The 11773-nt window shown below is 42.7% G+C and overlaps 1 protein-coding gene across 1 annotated transcript in view; it reads right to left on the bottom strand.

Annotated features, from left to right (window-relative positions):
- Window positions 1-4283: 4283 nt before the first annotated feature.
- The window catches only part of TGFA (transforming growth factor alpha), a 60046-nt gene continuing 52556 nt past the window's right edge, over window positions 4284-11773 (bottom strand). Inside the window, exon 6 of the mRNA XM_088470829.1 lies at window positions 4284-8907. Within this exon, the coding sequence (XP_088326955.1) occupies window positions 8900-8907 (8 nt within the window). The 3' untranslated portion in view covers window positions 4284-8899. The remainder of the gene's footprint in view (window positions 8908-11773) is intronic.

Raw genomic sequence — 11773 nt, 5'->3', positions numbered from 1 at the left:
GATGTGATGCAGGCAGACAGGTAAGGTGGATTAGGTGGATGTGATGCAGGCAGACAGGTAAGGTGGATTAGGTGGATGTGATACAGGCAGACAGGTAAGGTGGAAGTGATACAGGCAGACAGGTAAGGTGGATGTGACGCAGGCAGACAGGTAAGGTGGATGTGATTGTGATACAGGCAGACAGGCAAGGTGGATGTGACACAGGCAGACAGGTGGTGAATGTGACGCAGGCAGACAGGTAAGGTGGATGTGATACAGGCAACTAGTTTATTAATGTAATACTCTACTTACTTAGGGTTGGGTATGGGATCACAGCGGTCGGGATGCCAGCGGTTAGAATACCGACAGCAGCATCTCAACATTCATAATCCCGACGCCCAAAGGGAAATTGCGTAACCCTCCCCCTGACCCTAACCCACTTTTCCTGTAGCCTAACCCTCCCCCTAGTGTCTAACCCTAGCCCCTAATCCTCCCCCTAACCCTAATACTTACCGTCGGGAATCAGGTTTTAGATATATCGATGGTTGAGCACAGGTGACTTAATCAATACCTCAGTAAATTTGATTCAACCACCTGTGCTCAACCATGGATATCTCTAAAACCTGAACTGTCGGGGAGCCTTGAGGATCACGTTTGGGAACCTCTGGGGTAAAGCTTGCCAGCCTCCTAAATAATAGCAATAAGACACGTCTGACACAAGCACTCACCTGTGGTGTCTTGATCTAACCGTGAGTTTCATAATCTGGATTAAGTGTCATAAACTGAAATAAAGTGACTGATTGGATGAACAAATACAATGTAGGTTGTAGATAAATACCATTGAAGTGGATATAATATTGCCATAAATATAATTTGGTAATCATAACAGGAGAAATAAACACACTGGCTGATATAATGGGGTAAATTAGGTGGGTTTTATAATAATGAACTGCAGTACTAATAATTAGGGATGTGCACCAGACCATTTTTGCCGGATTTGGATTTGGTTCTAATTTGTCGTCCGGCTTTGGATTTGGATTTGCCAAACTGCGGTGACTGGCTTTGGATTTGGATTTTTATTACAAAAATTGACAAAAAAAGCTAAAATCACATAAAATGGTCCTTTTTTTCTTCTCAGAGTATCATTAACCTCAATAACATTAATTTCCAGTCATTTATAGTCAATTTAGACTACCCCACAGCTTATAATATTGTTTTCAACATTATTGGCCAAAGGTTGCAGTGAGCTGACTGGTTACTAAGCGACAAAGCAGTGGCACAACGACACAGACACCACAGTATAAAGCACATCTGTGAAACATTGCCACACAGCAGTGGCAGAAATGAAAAGTAGTGCACCCACCCAGTGGGGTACGGCCAGCAGAATCTCAGTACTTGTTACATAGTGGGCTACGGCCCAAGGAGTCACAGTGCACAATCTTATTCACATTACACTGCACATAGGCCCTGATTCACATTACACCATAAAGTAGTGTCTCTTATTTATGTTACGACAGACAGTAGTGCCCCTTTTACACAATGCCCACAGTAGTGACCCTTTTACACAATGCCCACAGTAGTGACCCTTATACACAAAGCCCACAGTAGTAATGCCACTTATACAATGCCCCCAGCAGTGGTGTCCCTTACACAATGGCCCCAGTAGTGGTGCCCCCTATGCAGTCCCCATAGTAGTAGTTCCCCCTATGCAGTGCCCCCAGTAGTATGCCCCCCATTAGCATGCCCCCAGTAGCATGCCCCACAGTAGTAGTGCCCCCACTTAGCAGGCCCCCAGTAGTAATATGCCCCCCACTAGCAGGCCCCCAGTAGTAGTATACCCCCATTGATTGCCCCCTTACACACACGCATAAAAAAAAAAGAAAGCTTACCTGAATCCCCGCTCCCGCCGCCGTCCGCTCTGCTGTCACGCGACGAGGAGGGAGCCGGAAGACGGAGCTCATGAGTGAGCTCCAACCGGCTCCCTCCGTGCAGCAGCCAATGAGAGTCTGTGTGACTCTCATTGGCTGCTATTACAAACACACAGCTACCGCTGGCGGCTGTGTGTTTGATCTGTGTAGGGCAGACCGTTATCACAGCGTTCTGCCCAACACTAGAGGAGCCACTAGAGGAGCCCTGACGTCGGATTCTCTCACGAGAATCCGACATCAGGAGGCTGCAGCTCGGCCTCGAACGGGGATCTGAGTCAGGCGGGGAACACCCGAACAGCGTTCGGGTGGACTAGGATCCCCAATGTTCGGAGCTCATTTCTAGTAATAATACAGTTAGATATGCTAAACTTGAGATGGTGACTAAATGATTCAAACTGAAAGGTATAGTAATAGTTCTGATAGAACAGTGTGTAGCTAAGGGGTCATGGCCAGGGTGCAGGAGGAAAAGCATACATTGAGCAAGTAACAGTAGACAGGGTAAGCGGTGAGGATGAGTGCGTACTAGACAGGGACAAAAGTGTGAGGGAGAGAAGGGGGGGAAGAATTTAGCAGCTGCAGGGGATTGAGGTTGGATGTTGCAGGTAACAAATTGCCATGGGGCCCATTTATGAATGATCGTTTTGGCAATGTGATCAGGGCATGTCAGTAGCGCCTATGATCGCATTGCAAAATGCGATCATAATGGCCGGATGTATCATCCGGGACATGCATGGATACGGGCTCTGAAAGGAGCTCGCCACTGCAATGTCTCCGGAGAGATGCCAGCTAGTGCAGGGAGTGCTGCACATGCACAGCCGCCATAGCCGGGAAGGGTTCCGGTTGATCCCTCCGCCGGCTAATTATGTGCGGTGTAGCCCATAGGCTACAGTGGCTAATTCCATCTTCAGATGGCGTTTGCTGCGGTGGCCAATATCTGTAATGCAGAGCTGGCTTCTAAGGACTGCATCAGCATTGGAAGCGCTCTCTCTGCTAATAGATGAAACGCAAGAATGGGGTATATACTGTATTCTGTGTCGTGTCTGTGATGCTACTATTGGAAATTGCTGTAATAAGCATCAATAAAAATATTTTAAGATATATATTTAGGTAACAGATGTCAAAAGCGATAGTCCTGTGCTATGTTGCTTATTACACACGAGGGGTACCAAATGTACAAAATATTAGACTAACTATAAATAACTCAGAGAGAGAAAAGTCAATCACAGATGAGTAAAAAAAAATTATGTTTAATATCCAAGGGTTTTTTAAATAACTAATATTCAGCCAATCACATTGACACAAAACTGCAATTAATTTAGAATACAAATAAATTAAATTTTAAATATTACCTTTTTCTTTCAGTGCAAGATATACATTACAGTTACAATTTCCACAAAGTGACCAGTTGGTTTAAGATACAAAACAGATTTGAAAACATTTATTTTGTTGGTATTAATGGGGACAGAAGCATTTGTAAAACGGAGATTGTGGGTTATAGGTAAATAAATAAATAAAAATTAGTAGTACTTTATTTAACCAGAATTATGGCTCGTCACAGGATTTTAAATGCCATTGTATTAGTTCTTGCAGAAAAAAACAATCTGGTTCTAACATACGTATATATATCAATACAATTTTAGGAAAATCAATAGGTGCATGGGAGTCATTGGATTGAATAAGGTCAAAGATGTCTGGATCCATTGATAATATGGCCAGAAGTGGTGGAAAGTTATAATCCGAACTGGGTGACTTGAAGTTTGTATATTCTAACAATTTAATAATTTGATGACTGTTTTTCAAAATATGGTAATTGAAAACATGTGATTGCAATGTGCGCCATTAATGGAAATGTATCTAACACATATATATATATATATATATATACACACACATATATACATACACATATACAATATATATATATATATATATATATATATATATATATATACTGGGCATGAAGTCGCGGCACTCAGGGTACTTGAAAAAAAGTTTAATATGACATCTCAATAGTGCATTATTGAGATGTCATATTAAACTTTTTTTCAAGTACCCTGAGTGCCGCGACTTCATGCTCAGTACTTATCCATTTCTCGCGGGCACCGGGCCAAGCCATCTAACACCAGGGAGAGCCGGACCTATGGTGATTATATATATATATACACACAGTCTTGATGGGCGGCACACTCGTTATATATAGTATATTCGTGGTTGCCTTCTGTAAGGCGCCCCAGTCCGAAGCCCCAAAATGTAAACAGCAGATGCAGTGGCACTCAAACAGATAAAGGCTTTACAGCAGGTAAGTATCACTTACCTACTGTAAAGCCTTTATCTGTTCGAGTGCCGCTGCATCTGCTGTTTATATATATATATATATATATATATATATATATATATATATATTTATATATATACAGCCAATTTATTTTACATTTGAAAATTTTGAAAAATCGTTGAGTCTTCAGCCAGACCTATTACACACATTAAAAGCAGTGATTGTATTCATGAAAGCCTACAAATTCCTAGGAGCTAGTGGCACCACTGAGCATGCCACAGTCATGTTACTAGTCCCCAAAGGATGGAGAGGCTGAACACTTGGCAAAATGGCCGCCCTCACCACATTGACTGACTGACTTTAAATAAAAAAGAAACACAAAGCTGAGCAAGGCTGCTTCCACTGCTTGGCTTCTTTGTGTACATTATGCAACTTGACCATTGTTGTTTCACACCACAAAAAAACAACCTGTAGCAATAGCAAAATAGTCAGTAAATGATTTACACTGCACTGCAATTCAGATGGGAAACTGTTATAATGCTGCAGTTGCTACATTCTCGATGAAGAAATATAATAGTACACAAGTAAACACAAGAGATTTTTAGACAGGTTTTTAAAGGAAATGTCCACCCACATACAATTTTTGCTATTGGGCCCCCTCCCTCTTAATATAAGAACAGCAAGGGTCTGATGACAGTGACTCCTATGCTTCATGAAATGCTTACCTCCCTCCTCCAGACAAGGCCTAATAGCTAATTATCCTGCTGCGGTTTGCAGGTGGCTGATATTCATTGCTCTCTAGTAATAGGCGGCTCTCATGTATCCATAACACTGATTATTCAGTGCGCTCATCTCAGGGCAAACTTATCGGGATTGAGACCAGCAGCCGCTACATCCCATCGAGAGTATTTATCAGTCAGTGCTCTCTATGTTATGGGGGAGGTGTATCAAACCTTCGAAAAGAGAACAAGTGGAGGTATTGAGGATCTCATTTAATTGGGTGGCATCATGAAATAGCTTACAATGGCTTTGGACTACCTTCAGATATCTGACCCATATTGTATGATCATGGATGTGAACCAGGCAACATGTGTGTCTAATTTTTTGTGTGTCTTAACAACCCAATAAACTTGCTGACAAATAAGAGATGTAAATAAGTTTAAATAATCCCTCTAGATGTTTATTTAGTAACTACAGGCGAGAATACCTTCCAACATGGCCTATTACAGTGGGTACAAAATGGCTTCTTTTTCTTTCTTCAACAAGCAGGAAGGATTGTAGCCTGCCATTGTGTACCAAGTGAAATTGGCCATGTTGTAAGGTATATTAGGGTAGAACCTACACAGTTGAACATTCCATATATTTTATCCTGCTATCTTCACCCCTGGAATAGACCAGTGCAAAGTGCTAATGACTTGAAGGTGGAGCTGGGAAGTGTCTGGGGCACAGATAAATGGTTTTCAGGTTCACCATTTAATGTTCCAAATTCCCCACTGACTTGCTAAATACGCTAGAGATCAATAAAACACAGTCATGAGAATATAATTTTTCCCACCCGAATACAGAACCTCCTTTTGTGAGTTTTCATTGTAATTACTCATTATATTATTTATGGCCTCAATGTTTCAATCATAAGAAACGAAAACATTGCATTTTTCCTCATCCTCGTTATAGTTAATCAATTTTACCAGTTATATATCACTGAGCGGATCATCGCATCTCATCACCTACATCCAATGAAGGATGGGTGTTGTGGCCTAAGGCAACTCATTCTCTAGGAACTAGGCTGAGTATAGGTTGGGACAAACTGGCTCTTTTCACTGTGCGTAAATGATGGGTCCACTGAATGGAGTAATGCAGAACATAGTTCTACTTCATTTATTTGAAAAAAATTAACGGAACTGGGACATTAGCGGGAAAACTGTTTATTGGGTGATATTGGACGGCGTTGCACCGACGATTGATTTTTTTTTTTTAAATCAAATATATTCAAATAAATCAAATATATTCATAAGCACTGAAGAACCCAATGTTAATTTTTTTTCTTTAAACTTACAGAGACACAAAGCTAAGCTGGGGAATGTATGATGTTTAAAATAGAATTGTACTATTATCTGCTGCAGTAAATAAAAATATTTACCCTCAAGCACAATTATCTCTTTTTTTCAAACGAGGGATGATTTTTAAACAGTCTTTCCACTCAGGTCCAAAAATTACAAGGACACTGCCTACCTCCCATAAAACAGAACCGTGGTGGTTTGGAGATTGACACTTGCCTATTTGGGAGATATTCTGTCCTCTCAGTGCTCTGAGCACAAGAAAGTGAGGAGATCTGCGCCAGAAGCACTGAGGGATGATCAGTCGGGGATGATCTCACGTAGAGCTGTCATACACTGGATCCTATTGTATTGCTTTTCAGTTATGTGTGGAGATGTTCTATGTTATGGTCAGTTCTATCACTATTTCCTTTGCTATATTATACAGAGGCTTTTACACCTTCATGCTACACTGCAGCCTTCACACAATAAAGCACATGACTGGGGCCGTCATATTTACTGTACTATACACAGAAATCTCTTGCCCAACTCTCCCCAGAAGTATCTCTAGTGAGTTATATTCAGAGGATTTCAGCTTCAGTAGAATTAGAAATAACCCATTTTTCCCACAAAGGTGCAAATCTGCACTAGGACCTGATTCGGAGATGTACGTCAACCCGATGGTCTCCTATGTTTTTGTAACTGCGCCGGGGCAGATCGGGTCCTGCATCATCGGACCCAGTACGGCTGTAGACGATAAACGAGTGACAGTCTGCAGCCAACTTTGGGTGAGGAGGTGGTGGCGGCGGCAATCGTTCTACAAAATGGGGGCGTACGTCAGGGTCGGCTTCTTCCGACGCAGCTTCACTGGTCCCCAGAAGCGTGAAAACACTGGGGTTACTCAGATGACTGATGTTTAAGTAGTTGATCCGGTGGCTGTGTTTCCGGACACAGCATCGGACACGAGAGGCCGGCAGTGGGTGTCTTACTGACTTGAGACGCCTCCTGCGGCTTTTGTACATTGTAGCATAGCCGCTGCGTCTGTTTGCTACAGCAGCTCTGAATCAGGCCCTAAACAATAGCAACCAAACAGCACTATGTTATTATCTGTCTAGTGCAGTTCAGACAATAAAATAAAATGTTTAAGTGATGACGTTGCAGCAATGTAGGTGCAGATTTTTAGCTTTGAGGAATATTCATTAATAACCGTCAGTGTGTGATCTTTAGGACCAAATTAAATTAGAGGTTTACCTTAATGAAGGAAATCCACAAAATATGACACATTAGGGATACATGACGTAACACTGAGAAACTGCTGTAAACAACATTCCTATGACTCCTGGAGCCACATGTTTTATATCTGTGAGCTCTCCGTCCCATCTAGTACCTGAATAAGTTCAGCCGCAAGAGGTTTACGCTCACCTTTTGTCTAACAAGCACTGGTATTACAGAGCATGCTTAAACCTGCTTTACTGCAATGAGTGTGACTTCAGCAACATACAGTATCATCTCTCTGGAATGGAGGGGAAGACAACCTCAGGTAAGAACTGGACCAAGGAATGTAGACTGTGCACAGCTGTTGTTACACATTTGCAGACGATGGAGTGTCACCTCATGACCAAAGTTATCATCTATGTACACTGGAGCCCAGTAACGGAGACACAAAGTGATCCCTTCCTGCTATTCTACTGAGATTCTGAATGCAAAGAAGAAGTGATAAACCACCACAAAAACATGAAATGGGACGTGTCCATTGAAGGCGCGTCCATAGTGTGTGTGTGTACCAATCCTAGATGAGGAGTGGCCTGTACCACTGGCGACTCGTGAGTAGATATGTTGAAAGAAGGTTTCCAACTGGTCAATGCATACAGGTTTCCAGGGATGTTTTTGATGAAATATGGAGGGACACATCCCGCAGCTTGAACTAGGCTGAAAATAAGCTAAATGAAAAACCGCAAAGTTTGGGTATTTATGGAAAGCCTTCCAACGGGTTTAGCTAGAACTTCAGAACAAAGACAAATCGACTACAAGAGATTAATACTAATGCACTGTATAGGTAATTTGCACTTTAAACATAAAAAATAGCTTTCTCTTCTTCAAGGTCGAACGTGCCAAAAAATCAACTCCTACTCCTGCGGGTATCATCAGTCCCTAGATATAAATCTATGTATATTTTCTGAAATGCCAGCAGCATAGTATATAATAGAATGGTCCTTTGCAAGCGCAACACTTCTGAGTGTCTCAAATAATATAAAAGTATATATTAACCATCTTACCGGCAGATGGGCCTGCAATGCATTGACTTACTTGTTGAAGACCCATCTGACAGCAGTGTTAAAATAACACTCAATCAATCTGAACCAAAGTAGATGCTCCAGTAAAAAAAATTCAGCCCTTGTAGGGTCAGTTCTTTCTAAACTGGACGCCCTTAGTGATCCGTGCCGAGTGCTCAGAATCCAAATGTATCTGAAGTTCCAGTGTGAAGTCATTGCCCTTCTCATTACTTCACTGCTTCACATTGTGCAGGACAAGCTGTGTAGGGTTCCCATGTCTCGAGGATGGATTATGGACCCCAGAGTGTGTCCTGTTAAGAATGTCCTTCCCAGCTATAGGAGATGAGCAGGATGGGTTGGAAAAGTTGCTCTGTAGCTGGGAAAATGTCCTTATTGACTGCAGCTTCCTCAGACCACTAGAAAGCCAAAAACAGAAATAGAAAAATAAATGCATAGGAAGTTACAGACAATTAAGCAGCATATATTTGTTTACCTGTTTTGTCATCCCCCTAGAGTAGGAGGAATACAATTACATGGGTCGGCCAATTCAATTAGCGGGGCTTACACCGCACGTGAGACCACAGGGGTGCACTTTTCCTTGCAGGAAAAGTCCATGATCAAAGACACCCTCTGGGCTCTAACGCACGTGGAATCAATGGCTTAGCGTGAGTTAATCCCTGGTTTACCGCTCGGGGAAAATGCTATGTAATTGAATAGCTTTTCCCCGCAGCGCAATCCTGCGGCTAATGAATTTCACCACTTAATATTTAAATAACAATGGCCGGCTCCCACCTATTGTTCTATTTTTCCCAATTACAGTCATCTGAATGGAGTAATGCACAACAACTAATTCATTCCCCCCTCAGTATTTAAATAACATGGCTGAAACCCTTCCTGTTTACCTCTGTTGGGACAAACACTATGGTAGCTCCCTGTATAAATGAGAATCTTTGGATAACTTGTCATTTGTAATTTAAAAAGAACTTGAATAAAGTCAGTGCTCAGGGAAACGAGCATTATAGTGGGTAACACAATGGCACAGTGGTTAGTACTGCTGCCTCACATCGCTGGGGTCATGGGTTTGATATTAACTGGTCTCATTATATAAATAAACAGTAACAATGACAGAGAAAATACTTGGAATAATGTATGTTAATGGGGCTTTACAGCATACTGATTATACACATTGATAGCAATAGTGCCACAATATATCTAGAAAGTAAACTGTTTCCCCTGTTGAAGTACAGATAGTACATTAGTGGAAGTCTATAAAGTGCAAATATTCAGTAATATTAGATAAACTGATAACTACTTTGTGTAGGCAGCAGCAACTTATCTACTTTATATAGAAGTGCTTCTTCTCATTAAGGTGCCCCCGATATAGCTGGGTCTCACTCATTCACTTGCACCATGGGACCGAAGTAAGGAATATTGCTTGACTCCATGTAACCAAGTCACCTAAAGTAGGTCCACTATGTATATATTTATAGCGCTGTCCATTATAGGAAGAGGGTGCATTATGTGATAAGTGTGCTTATAGGCTTGATACAGATATAATGTATATAGGGCCTGATTCATTACGGATCACAATTGCAACAGCGCACGCAGATCGGCAAGATGGTGCATACTGCGCATGTGTACGCACCGCAAGTGCGCGTGCGTGAGTTAGCATTGCGATCGCACTGCTATCACTTACGCAGATACAAAGCCATTGCAGATCGAGGGACAGGACGTCAGTGTTTAGGGGTGGTGATGGGAGAGTGGTTGGAAAAACACAGGCGTTCCTGTCCGTTTGAACACTGTTTCCTGGGCATGCATAAATTAGCGACTGCGACGGCACACGCAGCTTCAGTATTCACTGCGTGTGACGACAGTTGCAATTTCTGAGTAAGGTCAGACCTGCTGCAATTCTGCATGAGGGTTCCATGTTACCGATGTATACGCAGGACTGCGAGGTCTTACGGATGTGTGAAAGTGGTAGTGGGCGTCTCTATGCCGGCTGACCAGCTGCAGACATTAGCATATTTTTGCTGCAGAACTGTGTGCGGAATCGCAGCTGCGATTGCAATAGCGATCCGTAGAGAATCAGGCCCATAGTACAGAACAGTCAGTAGTGGTCATGGAAGGAGGGTCTCAACCAGTATGGGGGCTTCCATACTGCTTACTGTTTCTGCTTGCTGCTCATACACACAGTTGTATCATAATGCTAGATAGAAAGATATACACGTGTACATAAATGTATGTTTGGAGAGAGGGAGAGACAGAACTGCAAATATTTACACACACTTTTTCTCTGATGTTCAAAAATGGCCTGATTATTAGCCTGTCTCTGGCTGCTAAGGCATGGGAAGAGTTGTCTCTGTGTCCAATCTTCTACATATCCCAAGTATCTCGTACCTTTGCACTGTAATGTCATTATGAACACAGGGCCTGATTCAGAGCCGGACGCTCTGACCAGAGTGCTCGCTCTGAATCAGGGCCCTCCTACCTCATTTTGGAGCGGCCTCATGGGCGCTCGCATAGCTGTGGGTGACCACCCACAGCTATAGCGAGCGTCCATGATGATGGTCGCGATGGTCAAGACCATCGCGACCATCGGGCTTGCGACGAGACCCTGAGGAGAGAGAGAGACAGAGGGGGGAGGAGAGAGAGAGAGAGAGGGGGGGGAAGGAGAGAAAGAGGGGGGGAGAGAGAGAGAGGGGGGTGGAGAGAGAGAGGGGGGGGAGAGAGAGAGAGGGGGGTGGAGGGATAGAGAGTTCAACTTGAAATGGAATGGGAATAAAACATGCAAACAGAACAAAACAAAATGTAAGCAACCAAGACAAGACTTAAACATAATAAAATAGGTGGTTTATCACATCCAAATATAATAATAGACACAAATATCATACAGAACTCCAAATAGGATGGCAGGGACAGCTACGGGACACCCAGAGAACACTAGAGAGCAGAAGTCTCCAGGTCTAGGGCATAGCAGATTTGCCAAAGAGACCAACTTAATCAAACTTTTTGCTTGGTGTACATAAAGCATTAATGAGAAATAGTAGAGCTTTCCAAACCAATCCAGACAGCAAGAGAAAGGGCCTGTGGAGCCATCCAACTCCTAGCAATATGCACCTTAACTAACATTAGGAGAATCAGATAGGCCTAGGCAAAAAATACAAATACTGGTGGCCCAAGAGGGGAATCCCAGTCTCACAAGCACAGCGTTCCACTGCAGACCAAAACTCTGACATGTGTGGACAAGACCAGAGCAGATGCTAGAAATCAGCGTCAGAAAAT

The sequence above is a fragment of the Taudactylus pleione genome, unplaced genomic scaffold (assembly GCF_031769625.1).
Source record: "Taudactylus pleione unplaced genomic scaffold, aTauple2 ptg000105l, whole genome shotgun sequence".
In the NCBI taxonomy this organism is placed as follows: Eukaryota; Metazoa; Chordata; class Amphibia; order Anura; family Myobatrachidae; genus Taudactylus; species Taudactylus pleione.
This window is presented reverse-complemented; position numbering and strand designations above follow the sequence as displayed.